Consider the following 18,582-nt stretch of genomic DNA (forward strand, 5'->3'; position numbering starts at 1 on the left):
GGATGCAACTCTGAATCACCCCTGTTACACAGGAAACTCAGGACAACTCTGAATCAACCCTGTTACAAAGAAAATGCAGGACAACTCTGAATCAACCCTGTTACACAGGAAACTCTGAACAACTCTGAATCAACCCTGTTACACAGGAAACTCAGGACAACTCTGAATCAACCCTGTTACAAAGGAAACTCTGAACAACTCTGAATCAACCCTGTTACAGAGGAAACTCAGGACAACTCTGAATCGCCCCTGTTACACAGGAAACTCAGGACATCTCTGAATCAACCCTGTTACAAAGGAAACTCTGAACAACTCTGAATCAACCCTGTTACAAAGGAAACTCTGAACAACTCTGAATCAACCCTGTTACAAAGAAAATGCAGGACAACTCTGAATCAACCCTTTTACACAGGAAACTCTGAACAACTCTGAATCAACCCTGTTACAAGGAAAATGCAGGACAACTCTGAATCAACCCTGTTACAAAGGAAACTCAGGACAACTTGAAAAAAAAGATTTAGAAATGGAAGCAGAAATCCTTCATGGTTGGTTTATATTTGTTTAAGTTTAACAAAGACATGGCAGGTTTTGGTGGTGGAGGAAAGCTAGAGTACCTAAGAAAAACAACCGACCTGCAGCAAGTACCAGGCGACTGCCCTACGTATACCTCAAACCCTAGACCCAGTGGTGTAGGGCTAGTGATCGCAGACGGTCAAACATCTTGTATGAGCACCTCAGTCTTTTTCCTTTAGAATTCCTTTTAACATATCTCCTTCTATATCGCCAGTTTTCTTTATAACAGCATAAAATATTTATAATGAGTTTGACACCAATAACACATGTCCATATTCCATTTTTAACTCTATAGTAAATGGTCATAAATTAAGTCTTTGAATATTTCTCTAAATATATATTGCCAAAGTTTTTATTAACACCAAATATAGTCTATGTAGGTAGACTATTATAGGTCATTATAAGACTTACCTCTCTATGTAATATACATTTTATCCCAAAAAAAATATACGAAAAAAGGCATTGATTTGTCTACCTGTTTTGACTGGGGCGGGTGTGCCTTAATGAGTGATTTGGGGAAAATATTATATACAAAAAGCAGAATTTTGGAAAACTTCAGTGATTTTTGCATTGATTTTGAAAAAATACAGTAAAAATTTTCCAGTGGAAAGAGCTTTTATATGGCCCTAAATTCACCTTAAAAAATCACTCAAAGAAAAAGAATTTGATCTTTCAGTCATGAAATTGATACAATCTCATTGCTAACATACATGTATGACGTCATACTAGGTGTTTTGTAAAAATGTACATGATGGTGATATTTTTACATTATCCAGGCAGATGGTATAATAACAAGGATTAAAAGATAAGCATGTAGAAGCTGTAAATAATAATATAATATTGATATATCAGATATCCACATCACACCCTATACACCTGTGTTTCGTGATTAGCAGCACCCGTTCTCGACACTAAACCGTTTCCCCGATTTCACAAATTATACAAAGCTTGTTGAAAGCTGATGATACCTGTCTGATATTTGACATATTATGACTTACATGTTTGTTCTGTCACCAAGGAATCAGACGCTGGCTTAACTTGTTCACATTATGCCATATCGCATCACTCAAAAAACCACACTATACTGATGTAGTTTCCGTGACAACAATGCCGAACTAATTGCACACCTCCACCACACACCAGCTTTTCTCTGTGACACTCCCTATTCACATCGTTACTAAGCTACTCTCAGGTGTAAAACCTGCTTGTTTGGTGTTGGCTTACGTTTCAACCTCAGCCAGGTAAATCAGACAATTTGTCCAACGATATTTTACAGCGTTGGCAGAATTATGTATATTAATGTTCCCATGTGAAAATGAATAGAGTAAATTGCCATAATGTTTTGTATCTTGTCGCTATGGAAACTTAATATTATTGCTCCTGTATATGTAGCAGCAATGATTGTCAGCTAACATGTACTCAATATCATATCAGCACTTCTGTTTTTTATACATTTTCTAACAGACCCACTATTGGTACGTAAGGAGTCCCTGACATTCTATAAAAATATGACTGTGTCAAGAACTCCTGAAAAGGCTTGCCTATAAACTTAACTTCATCATCATTTAAGTTGAGATTGGTGTCAAATCTGAAGTTTTTACTGTCAGTGATGGGAATAAATAGCTGAAGTGGAAAAGATTAAGGCTTTATGCTACCTTACACAGTATAGCTGTAATTTATGTTAGAATTAAGGATGTATGCTACCTTACACATTACACATGTGATTAATTTTAGAGTTAAGGGTATATAATACCTTACATATTATACCTGTGACTTAGGTTAGAGTTAAGGGTATATGCTACATTACACATTATACTGTGACTTAGCTTAGAGTTAAGGGTATATGCTACCTTACCTATTATATCTATGACTTAGCTTAGAGTTAAGGATATATGCTACCTTACATATTATACCTGTGACTTAGGTTAGAGTTAAAGGTATATAATACCTTACATATTATACTGTGACTTAGGTTAGAGTTAAGGGTATATACTACCTTACAAATTATACTGTGACTTAGCTTAGAGTTAAGGGTATATCCTACCTTACATAGTATACCTGTGACTTAGGTTAGAGTTAAGGGTGTATGCTACCTTACATGATATATCTGTGACAATTAGGTTAGAGTTAAGGGTATATGCTACCTTACATATTATACCTGTGACTTAGCTTAGAGTTAAGGGTATATCCTACCTTACATAGTATACCTGTGACTTAGGTTAGAGTTAAGGGTGTATGCTACCTTCCATGATATATCTGTGACAATTAGGTTGGAGTTAAGGGTATATGCTACCTTACATATTATACCTGTGACTTTGGTTAGTCAGTTTAGTGTATATGCTACATTTCATATTATACCTGTGACTTAGGTTAGAGTTAAGGGTATATGCTACCTTACATATTATACCTGTGACTTAGGTTAGTCAGTTGAGGGTATATACTACCTTACATATTATACCTGTTACAATTAGGATAGAGTTAAGGGTATATGCTACCTTACATATTATACCTGTGACTTAGGTTAGTCAGTTAAGGGTATATACTACCTTACATATTATACCTGTGACTTAGGTTAGAGTTAAGGGTATATGCTACCTTACATATTATACCTGTGACAATTAGGTTAGAGTTTAGGATATGCTACCTTACATATTAATCATGTGACTTAGGTTAGAGTTAAGGGTATATACTACCTTACATATTATACCTGTTTATGTTGTTGTTCGTTTTTTATATATCCTACCTTGCACAATATACCTGTGATTTAAGTTCTGATAGTCATTAAAAATGATAGATTTCCATGTTTTCATATCAACGTGTGACTTTTGTAGAAAGGATGACACAGGCCAAAGTACCATAGCATAAAACTTAGTCTCTATGTCATAGTAAGGTAGCATTCATCCTTGAGTCTCCATGTCACATTAAGGTAGCATACATCCTCAAGTCTCCATGTCACAGTGAGGTAGAATACATCCTTAAGTCTTCATGTCACAGTAAGGTAGCATACATCCTCAAGTCTCCATGTCACAGTAAGGTAGCATACATCCTTAAGTCTCCATGTCACAGTAAGGTAGCATACATCCTTAAGTCTCCATGTCACCGTAAGGTAGAATACAACCTTAAGTCTCCATGTCACAGTAAGGTAGCATACAACCTTAAGTCTCTAGCTATGTCAGTGAGTTACTCTGACGTTCTGTTTGTAACAGGAGCTCGTCATCAGTGGGTTTGAATGGCAGTATTATTGGACAGAAAACATTATAACTGTATATAAAGACTGTCAGAGATATAGATGATTCTGTGGCATTCAGATTTATTTACAATTGTATGACCACAGTACACGTGTACTGTTACAGACAATCTCTTTTCAATTTCCTCTTTAAAACATCGTCTGACCTTTAATTTTCTGTGTAGTTGTATACGAAAATTGTCTTTAAGAAACAGCAGCAGTAAGAAAAGTTTTGACATTACAACATAAACCATATTGAAACAGATCGTAATTTCTCTCATGGTCATTTTTTTTTTCTCTGAGTATTGCGGTTTTCCTCTGCCACCAAAACCTGGCTCATTCTTAAATTACCACAGCTGTTAATAGGACTAAAAACACCAAACAAACCAAACCAATGCTTCAGAAGGGCATACCTTTTTTACTAGGGAACAGCTTATAAATCTATCTTGATCTACTAAGACCCAATAAATCAAAAGCATTCTCAATCAAGTATATATAAATCATTAAAAGATAATAACTAATTCAGATATCCTTAAAAACAAAAATTTCATCAATTTTGGGACCTAATAAATTGTTGTATTTTGGGGATTTTTTTTTTTTGTACAATGAAATAAAACCACTTCAAACATTCATAAACTGTTCAAACAAATGTTAAATGTTTAATCTTACCTTAAGTTGTGTTAGAGGTTTCCGTGTCCATCTTTCCTTGTTGTTTTTCTCTTTATTCCGCTCTTCATCACTTCTTGATAAAAACATCTTGTCGGATACACCAACAATTAATTTAATTTTGGTTCAGAAATTCATTCCGGTAACGAGTGCTGCAACATCTGTTGATAGCCTGATTATATAATATTTTTCAAGATATCTTGATCAGTCCTTGTAGAGAGGAAATTTAGTTTGATCATTCCTTATAGGTCTAATAGAGATTTTAGTTAATGTGCAGACTGCATATATGTTTCTTCTCTTTTGTACAGTTAGAGAGCATACTTTTCTCAAGGTCCTTTTGTCTTGTCCAGTTGATGGTCAGCTTGACTCAAAAATCATGTTTTTTCCTTTTTAGACGATTAAATGGTCAGTTTTCGTTCATTTTTTCGTTTGTTGTTTTTTTCATTCAAAGGAGTCATTCATTAGTTACTTGAATTAAATGAAAATTATAATCTGTTGACTCAAGTTTACTTTTAAAGTAATACTTTACTTTGTCATATATAAAATGGCTGTTAACTGAATTCATGGATAAGAACATTTCTCTCTTAATTTATGAATTTAATAAAAACAAGTTTTTTTATCTCCATTTCTATTCGTGAAATTCTTCCAGACAGAGATGTACATTCAGGTCCTTGTTTGGTACAATGCTGCACATACAATGGTTAACAGTTTTCGAATTGACGGAAAATTTCCACTTTTTTTCCATTTTAAAATATTGGTAATCCTGAGCATTTTATACAAACACTTTCAAATTCTAAATGTTGAATCGTACACAGCGACGAAAAGGTGTTGGCATCCAGAAATTTTGACTACTGCAATAACGAGAAATTCTTCCCAATCATCATGTCTGTCATATGTACACCTGTACACCTGTTCAATGTATCAAAACCTCGTCACCCACTCCTTCATCACCTAACTGTAAACCAGACACTTCAGTCACGAGCTCGGAACTCACCAGTGTCAGATAGAAACATCTACGTCATGTAACAGTTCAAAAATCGTTCATTTAAGCAATCCCGATTTGATTCAACAAATCTGTGCATCATGACTACCAAATTTAAAATGAAACATTTTTAACACCTAACGAGAAACGTCACATTATGTTATCAAACAAAATACGAACTTGTGAAAAACACCAGTTCAGGCGTGAAATTGTCATTAGTCCAGGTAAACACCAGACACCTGTATCCACACCCCTCCATATTCACCTGAAACCGTGAGATGCTTAAACTCTGCATTAAGACTACTTGACGGAAATAAAGTAGGGCGCGATTACAGTTGATGAAGCTGTGCAAGTTTGTATGATAACAGACAGGTATGCAGTCAATATGCCATGTGTGGGTGTTAGTAAACCTTTGACAGATTGGCGGATGACTTGCGGATGGGCTTACAAGACAAAGATCTGATAACCTTATCCTACATATTGATTCTTCACCACAACTCCACTCATAAACTACCTCACATCTACAAGATCCCCTGAAACATGCATTTGCATGCATATTAGTTTTGACCTAAATAAATTATAAAAAAATGAATAAAAAAAATGTTTAGTTGCATCGACGCAAATCCTGAAATTGCTGGATCAACCAATTAATGGAGGGCTTTAAACTGATTTTGACACTGATCATATGATGCATATTGATTATTCTTAGCTGTATAAGCCATATAGAGTACATTGATTGAAAATGGATTCTGCAGGTTACCAGGTATCTTTTTCAATGAAGATTTAGCTGTAGGTTGATAACTTGACAGCTTGGGTAATCTGATGTTTTTTTGCTAAAATTTCAGCAGTTTAATGTTGACTCCTATAGTTATTACAAAAGTATTACAAATATCACTGTAAAAATTAGTTTTTTTCGAGGTCACTTATTTTTGTGGATTTACTAAAATGATCAATTTCAAGAGGTTCATTATTCACCGATATCGGGACTAGTAGCCATGACTAATAGCACTACAGCATCCATGGATTCTTATGCTATATAACTCTGTCAGATGTGTTTTTTTGCCGAACAATTGTTACAGCGCAAAATCCCGAAAAATAAGAACCCCCAAATACCAGCAACATTCACAGTGCTAGTTTGTCCATGACGCTGTAATTTTGTTACAGTTGGATGTAGGAGGTAATGACTTTGATACAGATGCAGAATAACACTGTGTTAGATTTTCCTTTGGAGTTATTTCAAGGTGTTGGTTCCATAAGTGATTAATGTTGCACTTCTGATTTATTTGAAATGTGTATTAATATTTTCTGTGAATTTAATTAATCAGGGGGGGAAAAAGTTTCAATGAAAATTCATAAATACGTTAAAAGATAGGAAATATACATTGAGTATTTCAAATGTTTAAGAACATGCCTTGCTGCAAATGTCAATCAATGTAAATGCGAGTTTTTTCCCTTCACACCACTTTGTGGGAGTTATAGACTGAATTTGTCGGAGGTGAACATCACAATATATCGTCGCAGAATCTCACTTAGACAAATACTGAGGTTATAAGTGCTGTGTGTTTATCTCTGAGTTCCATTACACAGGATTTCATTTACACTCACACAAAATATATCAAACCTGTGGAAAAAGTGTTGCCCCTATAAACATATAAGTATGAAAAAGTTCCAACCATGATCAAACAATTTTCAGGTTTGTTTAGGGAGATTATTGGAAATTTGTTAATTTATTATGTCTATCATTATATAAAAAAATAATGTCCTACCTTTTTGGAGTAGACTTATGTAATGGAGATTCGTCTATCTTAACATGGCCGTTCTGAGGTTTCTTGTCTTTCTTCTGTCGATCTGTAAAAAAAACCAGAAGAATTTAATACAGTATGAAATATAGTATGCTGACAGTGTTTAATGAAATCCGTGTACCATGACTTTTTAAACAAATGTTTATTACAAAATCAAAATTGTCTAGTTTAAAATTATATGTAAATCAACTTAATTTTGGATTATTAGAGGAATCAAAAAGAATTCTTAGTATTCACAGGAAAAAAGGGTATTTGTCTCCCCAAAACAGAAACATGGAATGATTATATTCGTAACAGTGTCCTCCTCTGAGTTCTAGGAATGGAAATTTGGAATGACAATGTTAACATTTGTCTCCTTTCAGTGCTAGAATCTTATGTCAATTGTAAAATTCAAACATTTCATACTTTTTTTATTTATGACATATATGATAATAAGATTGACAATTTTATTGTCCATAATTTAAGTCTTCAGGTGGGGCCAGAACCTAGAGCTTCTCCTAGTAACATGATAGTGTTTGTTTCTTCATGCCCAGCAAGCAAGTACATAGCTTGGTAATTGTATGGTTATTGGGCATGTGTCCATGCTGTGATTCATGACTAAGTCCCAAGGGGTAGGTACAGACCCCAGTGTCAATTCTGATAGCATGGGTGTCACTTTATGTCCAGCATTGGTATATGTGATTATGGGGTGGGGTTGTCAACTGTTTCGACCCAGGGATAAGTCTCCAGGGATAGGGCAGGACCTCTTGGTAAAATCCTGGAAGCATATGTGTATTTGTTTCTTTATACTCAGCAACCATTTCCAATTTAAAACCCCATCTAGCTCTGAGAGGGGGAGTCAGCTCCTCTAATTGTAATTTCCAATTCTTAATCTTCAACACTTGATTAAGATTGTTTCAAATCATCTCAAAGTTCTATAGGAGAAGTCACTCAAATTAATACAACAAAAATTGCCATTTTTAGGCCCCAATCCTCAGGCCCTTTGCATATTTTTGAAACAAGTTTCAAGACAAATATGGTTGATACCCATTGCACAGTTCCAATGAAAAAGTCATTCAAATCCATTTTGCCAAATTAATCCTTTTTGGTCCCGTCCCTGACAGTCCCCCTGAGACTACTTCCAACCAAGTGTGGTTGATATCCATCTTACATTTCCAGAGGAGAAGTCGCTGAAAGCAATTTGGCCAATACTCCCTTTTTTACCCTGCCCCTCAGTTTTCTGGGTAGTTGAAGCCTGCACTTGTACAATTTTGAATACTTAACATCTGAGAATGCTTCCAACCAAATATGGTTGATTCCCATTTCAATGTACAGAGGGCAGGGGGCAGAGGGCAGGGGGCAGGGAGAAGTCAATTCAATTAATATGGCCAAATTATCCCTCTTCTGGCCCACTTCATCTGAACATTTTTGAATACTAAACATCTGGAGAATGCTTCCAACCAAATATGGTTGATTCCCATTTCAATGTACAGGGGGCAGGGGTCAGGGGGCAGGGAGAAGTCAATTCAATTAATATGGCCAAATTATTCTTTTTCTGGCCCACTTTATCTGTACATTTTTGTTTCCCATCACATTAAAAAAATTTCAGGGGGTCTTGAATCCCTTACACCTGAGAACGCTTTCAAACAAAAATGGCTGATATCAATCTCATACTGCTGGTTCCAAAGAAGAAGTTGCTTAACATTTGTAGGGATTTGAAGAGGAAGGCTGGTGGTAAGTGCATGAAATTAGAAGGATTTACAAATAATCTGTTAATTGTTGTCAAAAAAGTGTGAAATATATATTGACAGACCAAGTGGAAGGGGTCCAGAAACCCCTAAATCAACTGCAAATGTGTACAAACATGTCCACAGGTGAAAGTAGTCACAATAGAGTTAGATATGTGTACATAAGGCTTCAGGGGATCATGACAAACCCACAACATGTTTCACCCTAGTATTGACTAGAGGCAAGGGTGTACAATTCCGCTAGCTCAACGCCTAGGGCTAGTAGAATTTACGTCAGGAGTGGTATTTTTTACATTGATGAAGAAACTATAAGTTGGCTGGTAGAATTTTTCAAAATCTGTCTGCATGCTAGTTCTTTAAAATAGGAAAGTGTACACCCCAGGATCACACGACTTACCCAACCATTTAATTTGTCCCTTCAGCAGCATCACTATAGTAATAGTGATAACAATTCATGTCATCATCAACAAAAGTCAATAAATGGACCTCGGGTGTCAGAAATTACGTATCCAACTCAAATACATCACTTAGACAAGTTTACAACATTTTAATATTGTTTTTCTCACAAATCTCCAAACACCCAGATAGTTTTTTACATTTTCACTGGTTCCAAAAAGTTTGAGTTAAAAAAGGTTTTACAGATGTACCAATGGTATTCAAACACCATTATCAAACTTTTTTTAGTTGAAACATTTTAACACTCTTTAAAGCCGAAACATTTCTTTTCAAATATATTTTAATGCAGATATGAATATAGCTACATATTTATAATATTATACATAAAACTGAAGATATGTTGTAATGTATGAAATCAAGTATGACTCACATGGAGCAGTGACCTTGAGAATCTCCTTGACCTTGGCATGCAGAGGGTCATTGTCTGTATGGTCAGTCTCACTGTCCGCTGAAGGTCGAAAAATAAGTTCTTGAAATTTGACCTCGAAATCCTCTGTCCTGACAGAGTCTGCATCACTGATGTAGCCAAACTTTCTACGAAATGGGCCAGCTTGTCGCCGTGGTGATGACCGAGCTCCATGTGTTGGAAATGAGGATGTTGATCTTCCTTTACCTTAGATATGAATATTGTTATTTAATGAGATAAAGGTCAGTTTTCCAACCTTTCAAACAATAAGGCAAATATTATTCTGTTGCTTTTTACTGCTTTAACCCACTCACCCCTACAGTCACATTTGAACATTACCAAATCAAAGACTGGGCAAGTCCATTTTAAATATGTAGGGGTAAATTATAGCAAGAAAAATTCTATTAGACATAAATGTCCCCTTTACATTGTGGTTGACCTAGTGACCTTGGCATTAACCTTGGGTGGGACCCTAAAATACAAATCATCTATATATGGTATTCTCATATTTGACCTTTGTCTATGGTGAGAATTCTTTGATGAAAATCTGCCCAGAAATGAAGTTGATGAAGTTATGACAATGTGACGGGACACCAGTAATATAATATTCCCCCTTAAAATTGCAGGGACATAAATTTTTAGATGAAAAGTATTCTTACTCTCAGGTTAATGGTTCCAGTCTACCAATCTTTACATTAAGGAAAAAGCATGCCAGAACAGTGTAAAACAATGGCATCTTTCAAAGACGCAGCATTCATCTTTTACCAGTTGTTAATTCAAACTACACAAACTGGGTTAAGCTTCATTCACTTGGCTCTAAAAGATTTTATATCAGCTACCGTCAAATACTGCATATTTTTTCTGGTAGGCAAATTCAAGTGATGGTCCCGAGGGCTATGTTTATACATACACTCTACCACAAAGTCAATCAGTAGATATATATAGCACAAGTCAAAGTGTACTGGTATACATATCCAAGGAAACTTCGTCAGTAGGGATTGGCCCAACCACTTGGAATCGCTGGGTAGCCGCCCGCGTCGATTATGTATATTCCACATATTCAAAATATTATATTTTCATTTAATAGATATTCATTTTATAAGTCTGTGCCTGGAATATAACATCTCCACTATTTAATATATAGCTACCTCCTCCTCCTATATATGCCATGTTATTGTAAAGAGTTGTATTATGTATGTGATTTGGGGTACAAGGACATCTGGGGATGGCCGAGTGCAATAATTAGGTCACTGTGACCTATGACTTGACCTTTGACCTTAAGGCCTAAAGTAATAAAACAATTTGAATTTGAAGTGCCTTACCTCTGGGCTGGGTGGGAAGCTTATCCTCTGCCTGTGATATGTGTTCCCCTGGTCGGTGCACACTGGAGGAGGTTTCAATCGTTTGATGCTCGGATGGGTAAGGATGTGTACTTTGAGAAATTCTGGAGGGAGAGTGAGGTCTGTTCTGTGAAGTTCCAGATGGAGACCGGGGTGGATCTGAGACTCCCTCTCCTTCCTCAGCACTTTTACTCGCTGATTATAGATATTTACGGTTATTAGGCTATGTTCAGCATAAGGCTTCATTCATAAATATTTTACCAGTTATAATATCAAATCTAAAGCTTCTGTGATTTCTGTTGTAGATTATCATCAAATTTATAACTATTAACCCTTTCACCCCTATGTAACTATAATAGACTCTACCATACATGAATATGAATGAGTCCATTATGGTCTACTGTGGTGAAAGGGTCAAAGAATTAAGTTAACTTCTTGGGTAGTTGATTCCAAATTAGGCATCCTTTCATATAAAAGGATATATATTATGAACAATGTATTATGTACATTAACATTTGAATTGAACAAGAGAATTTATATGTTGATATTTTGAAGAGTAAACAGCTGGAAAATCAACACTTGTTACAGCATATAAATGATGACTGTTAAAATAAGTGTTACTAACTAATTTTCTATATCTTTAAATAATTCAATAATCAGTTTTTTTTAAATAAATAATTACTTTTTGTCATGTCAGATGAATGAGAAGAAACAGATTTTTTACATATATACCAATCAAACTTATTATTTGATGTATATATTATTAATTATTTTAATATGCAGTGGAAGAGTAGTCATCCAGGATAATATCCAAGATTTCTGGTAAATTTTTTAGATAAAGCTTCTAAAAATATTTAGATATTGATATATTTCAAATACAATTTTTTATCAAAGCAACTTTTAGGCGTATATTCATCTATTTTCTGGAAATAAAATACAAAGTTAAAGTTTCTGGATGATCAACCCAACAACACACTGGTTACAGGGAGATAACTCCACACCATCTCCCGTTTACCCAAATCCATGCACACAGTTAAGGGGAGGTAACTCCAAATGTTAAGACACTTACGGCTGATTATGAAAACCCAAAATTAATGACTTTTAATAAAAACAATGATATGAATGGTGATGAAAGAGTTAGGGGATTGAAGGTTGTGATAAATTTAATTCAGAAATGATATCTAACTTTCTATCGTTTTAAGAAAAATAAAAGTCTATATCGAACTCAGATAAATTCAGTATAGCCAAGATCTCACATACAACCTGTATTTCTTTTTTATGTAGCAATTAATTAATAATTACTTTTATATTTTGCATGTAGTATATTGTACAAAATTTCAGTTCCTGAATACAAATAACTTCTGATTATATTTCATAAACTAACTATAAATGTCACACAGCACACAGAAAAACATGCCAATAAAGCATACAAACACTGCATGCTTGCATTTTGGTGTACAATAAACTTTTAAAATATAAAGAAAGCTTTCAAAAATCAATCTTTTATAAAAGTTTTCAATTTGAAAAATTTCAGCTTGGAATAAAATCACCACAAATTAATCTGTTTGGATGGAGGATTGACAGGAAGAACGATCGATGGGTTAAATTTTTCAAATGTCAATCTTCCAATTCAACTGCCATTAATTTCTTTTTCTAAAACCTACATCTTAATCAAGTGAAGAAAGAAAATCCTCGTAAAGTTATATTTCTTAAAATTAGTGTTTGCACTCACATTCCCCATTTTGTTCAGTAACACTTTGACATGCATAAATAACAATAAATCTATAGTATCAAAGGTATGCTGACACTTCAAATACAAAAAAGAAAAAATATCATTCAACTTAAAATAAAAATTCAAAACTCAAATAAAATTTGACTGTTTGTGCTGTAGAGTAGCCATCACACAAAGGTCAATGGAAGTGGACAACAGATCTAGGGCCCACCTTTGGACTGGTCAGTATCATAGTAATCCCAGGACAGGTCAGCCTTGGTGGGTGTGTCTGCATCACTGTTGGTCAGTTTACCGCTCACGTTATCGCTGTCCTCGTCAGACTTGTTCTCCAGTGTGTCGGAGTCTGACCGAGACATGGTTTAAAATCTCCATCAACATTTAATATTACTCAAAACTCATATTGGCAGTTTAGTGGCTCGTATTTAAATAACTCTTACACCCCTGAAGACACATTTGAACTCTTAGGTTTCAAAGCTTGGAATCGTTCACTATGAAGTGTCAGGGGTGAATGAGTAAAACATCTAATTCAAGTACTTCAATACGGTTTTTTTCCATATACAAAGAATTATGTACTGATTTTGTTTTTATTACTACAATTAAACCTGTCTGAGCTAGAAACCACTGTAACCGATAATTTTTGTCAGAATAAATTTCGAATAACACAGGTGTACTGTAGGACCTATTTATACAGATTTTCAGATTATACAGGTTTTATTTACAAAGTGATGAATAGAGCATGACCTTGGGCAAATGTTCTGGTTTACACAGGTCTCCAGATTTTAAATGGTTTGATATAGGCAGATCATACTATATTTCGTAAATGAACCTGTGTGTTATTTACATTTATGTAGTAGATCATTTTCGCAAATATTTCATTTTGTTTTTTAATTTCCCCTTACTGTTCATGGTACTTATATTAGAAAATTGTGAATTAACATCCCATGAATACCTCAATATGCACCACTTTAAAAGACAAAGGTGTACTGCCGGTAAAGAAATATCTCATGCACAATAGCTTGGAGTTGATCAAATATTTTCCAGGGCTAGGGCTATAGTAAGTGTTTGTAACTTTTTTTTCTACATACTGAATTGAAAATTAACTTTCGGAATATTTAACTCCACCAATCCCAGATCAACATCAGAATATTATTTTGAGTAAATTCTCTACAGAAAAAGATAACTTGCAATTAATTTATCGGTCATCATTGTAATTTTTTTAAACAAACATACTAGGAAACAATAAATGTTTTCATCTTTTTTTGCTTATTGGAGCTAAATATCCAGCTAGTGGTTTTTTTATTTTGGCCTAGAGGATTTCAATATTAACTTATTCAAATTGCTAGTCAATTTCATAATGGTGTTCTTTTTCTGAATTGTGTTTTCAAAGATTAAAACAAATTCTTGCAATACACAAATTTTGAAGACAATACAAGTTAGTTATATTTGATTTTATGACCAAAAATGAAATTAACCATTTCAAGTTAAACATTAGACATTTTCAATACCTGTGATTCAAACTACAGAATGTATTTCTTGTGATACAGGGGGAAATAGCCAAAACTTGTAAGTTATCATACAGTACAATCATCTGTTAAATCAACTTTTTTATCAAAAACTTGGTAATAAGTGTTTATTAAAGCCACACAATTATCTCAGAACTTTGTGCTATTTATTTTCATACTGCTGAGTCAGATATAACATTTTTCAGAACTCCATACCTGACAAATTAATATAAATTAGGATTAGAAACTTAGTTATATTTATTCATTTCAATTATAGTAAATCAGTTTTATTCAAATTAAAAAGATATTATCACAAAATTGAAAGGAAAATCTGCAAATTTCAGTTTTCAAATCGATGCCAAAAAAACACCAGAGAATCTATTGAAGAAAAATAATGTCCAGAATATATAATGATTCAAATCACAGTTACTGATTTTTTATCAGAACCAGGTAAACATAGTTTGGTACAATATATAATGGCAAACAAAGTATAGGAACAACATGTTTTGTTGTTTTGTACAGGCATATAGAACTGTTGTGTAAATACAGATCACATCAGTACAGAAATTCTCTCATGCATTGGTTAATAAATGGAGGAAGTACAATATTTTTCAATACAGTATTTTACATCAGAATGTACCGCAGAAACCATTATCTTCCTGATGATATCATTAGATTGTTTGTGCAGAGATGTACACTTTTTAACTCATTCACCCCTGAAATTTTATAAAGAACTATTCCAACCTTTGTATTGGAAGAGTTCAAATATGTCTTCAGAGGTAAATGAGTTAAATATGCCAACTGATCAATCTCTAACATAAAACTGACCTGATGACAATGTGGAACACATTTTGACAATATTTTTTTTAGAGAATGAATCAAAATCTCTGAGGCAAACAATAAATATTGGTATGTAAAAGTATCAATAAATCAACCTCATATATAAATCAAGCAAGAATAATGGAGGTTTTTGCAGTATTTCTTTACAGATTAATTTGTATTATATAGTTGTACTGTAAACATTCTTATAATAGTGATTTCTTTACAGATTAATTTGTATTATATAGTTGTACTGTAAACATTCTTATAATAGTGATACCATATTTAAGTACAAAATGCTCTTGCTTGCCAGGATAAAAATATTATCACATATCAATAAATTTGAAATTTTCTGTAAAAGAAAATATAAAAAAACCAGCAATATTTTATTTATCATTCAATAAGCCCATGCCTGGTAATAAGCCCAGTCATATAAATTACCAATTAAGTAGATATACCAAGAAATGTGATTTTGTTGTCCTGTAATAAGCCCACCTACTCTACTTGAAGTCAGAGATTTTATTCATAAATAATCAATATTATAACTTACCTTAAAATTAATCACACACTATATCAATTACCTGTATACAAAATTACGAAAATTACTTCTTCTTTGAAAATAACTGAAAATTATATTTACCACGAAAGGACGTTTTCATTAAAATAATGTTACCACTTAAATAAAAATAGAATTACCACGTAATAATTTTACCTAGATTATTTTAATAACCAATTAAATTACACAATATCACATTTGAACCGTACGAAATCAAAGGCAGGGCAAGTCCATTTTAAAAATGTAGGGGTGAATGAGTTAGCTACCCCTAAAATAAGTATGTTTACATTATGGACATGGTCAGGTTAGCAGTGAGGACTAAGCAGAGGTTGTATACAGTAGAGGATTCAATAATTACGTGTTTACAATCGGCATGCAGAGAAAGTACAGTCAAACTTCCATAAATCGAACTTCAAAGATTTCAATATCTCGATGTGTTGAACTTACAGCAAAGTCTGGATATCTTTTTCAGAAGATTCAAATATCTCGATGTGTTAAACTTATTACCAAGTCCAATATCTTTTTCTTAAACTCATTCACCCCTGAAGACGCATTCGAACTCCTCCAATTCAAAGGTTGGAATAGTTCATTATGAAATTTCAGGGGTGAATGAGTTAACACTACTGATATTCTATTTATAAATCAAACATTATAAGTCTTATTTCTCGCTGTTTTGAACTGCAATCAAGGCCTTGAAAACTAAACTCAATAAATCAAAGTAAAACAATAACCTGTGTGAAAACATTGGAACATTAACTCCTCCTGTACATGCAAATTAAAATGCACAAATACATCAAACGTATTGTTCATATTACACTTAGTCCAGTATTTATAGATTTCAAATTAAATTGTTTGCCTTGTGTTCTGTCAATTTAACAGTCACAATCCATCTTATGCAGATTTCAAAGATATTCGAAGTTCCACATTTGTGAATCAGTTTCAGGGTGTTTCTAATTTTTCTCGATGGTTGCTTAAAGTTTGAAACATTGAAAGTTTGACTGTATACAATGGTACAGTAAGTATCAATACAATATACATCATTAATTAACATTAATTAACATTAATTGACATGCAAATTAATAACAGACAATGGATAAAAAATTATAATGTAGTCATATACTTCATACAAAGGAGTCATTTTAATCTAAATTAATACAACTTACATTGTATATGATTAAACCATTTAAACTTAAATTAACAAAACTTATAAGATGGAACCTTTTTAATCCAAATTAACACAATTTATGTGATGGAACCATATTAATACAAGTTTCAATAGTGTGTCAGATGGAAAACTATTTGGAACCATTTTCATCATGGATGATTACATTTATAATGTTAGATATGTTTGAAATTATTGACAGTTGTCTGACACAAGTGTATGACAATGTAAGAATCGCCTGTCAGGTTTGAGATCTCCACATCCCACCCTATGGGGGTGGGGGGGAAGGGATGACCTTTTCTGTCACCTTGTTCACCCCGCATCATGGAAAGTATCAGTATTCTTACCGACATACTATAAAATTAGCAAGTGAATATTCATGTTAATACAGTGTATCAGATATAAATATATTCATATAAAGGCATTCCAATCAAAATTTTGCAACTTCCAACAGACTTTACACAATATGTAAACATCTCAGACTAGCAAGATTTTGTTTGTTTACAGGGTTAACAGACAGGTATGAAACATGGATATGTAAGTATGATACCAAACTTCACTCTAGCTCATCATTCTAGTGTAGCATCCAGGTAACTTAATAATAATAATAATTTGAGGTTCTTATATACCTCCTCCACACAACCTAGTTTGTACGTCGTCACAAAGCGGTTCACAAATTATTATCCGTAGTTATAGGGCCATTGCAACCAGCCAATATCTTTCTCAACTCCTTGGGAAGCATACAGCCGGTGCTGCCATTTCAGCACTCACAGCTAGCATTCAACAATTCTAGCACTGCCCAACCACGTACTCATTTACAGCTGAGTAGACTGGAACAAGAGGAGTAAAGTATCTTGTTCAAAGATACAACACAGTGCTGTGATTTCACTCGAACCAACAACCCTGCGGCCACAAGCCTGGCGTCCTACCACTAGACTACCGTGCCTACTTTACCTCTGACAACTCAAATACTGGTGTTTTTAACTAATATAAGATAATTATCTACCAACCCACATATCCTTTTGTTTTACTTCCAAACGTCAGACAACTAGATACCTACAAAATGTTCATGGACCCAATAAGTAAGATAAGGAAAATCCTACCTTAAACGGTGTTTTTTTCAAAATGTTCCTGGATGGACCCAATGATTTTAAGTTAAGGAGATATGCTACCTTTAACTGCGACATCGACTTTACCAAAGATTTCCACACTGACAAAACCATCAGCATATTTTAATTGATTATCAACTTTCTAATTAACTGTTGACATTTTGAGTTTATCTTCTGATTACACTGAATCGTGAATTAATATATAATGCTGCAGAAAAAATGACAAGGGAGATAACTCTACCAATGACAAATTTGAACACTTTTTAGTTAATAAAGTCAAAATAGTTATCGAATGAGAATTTTCAATAGACAAAAACTAAATCTATGGTTTGAGTGAGGTTTGATTTCATGCTGTAGTTGAGAGATTACAATGTAAATATGCAGGGTTAAATGTGATGAGATACATTTGCAAAACAAGGAGCTTTTCATTAAACTGGATAGAATAGAAAAGTCACAGCTAGAATTAGCTTGATTAAGAAATATTAGAACAATCATTCACTTGCAAAATAATAATCTTCTCCAAA

General features: G+C 33.8%; 1 protein-coding gene across 9 annotated transcripts in view; it reads right to left on the minus strand.

Moving 5' to 3' along the window:
- The window catches only part of LOC110462203 (myosin-3-like), a 133,212-nt gene that overhangs the window by 69,572 nt on the left and 45,058 nt on the right, over window positions 1-18,582 (minus strand). For 8 of the 9 annotated variants that reach the window (XM_021516055.1, XM_021516051.1, XM_021516050.1 and 5 more), the window contains 4 exons: window positions 13,122-13,253; window positions 11,161-11,373; window positions 9,803-10,045; window positions 7,214-7,295 (listed from right to left, as the gene is read on the minus strand). In XM_021516055.1, coding sequence (XP_021371730.1) covers window positions 7,214-7,295; window positions 9,803-10,045; window positions 11,161-11,373; window positions 13,122-13,253 — 670 coding nt within the window. The remainder of the gene's footprint in view (window positions 1-7,213; window positions 7,296-9,802; window positions 10,046-11,160; window positions 11,374-13,121; window positions 13,254-18,582) is intronic. The other variant, XM_021516056.1, reaches the window with a different exon arrangement.

Source organism: Mizuhopecten yessoensis, unplaced genomic scaffold (assembly GCF_002113885.1).
Source record: "Mizuhopecten yessoensis strain PY_sf001 unplaced genomic scaffold, ASM211388v2 scaffold10759, whole genome shotgun sequence".
NCBI classification, from domain to species: Eukaryota; Metazoa; Mollusca; class Bivalvia; order Pectinida; family Pectinidae; genus Mizuhopecten; species Mizuhopecten yessoensis.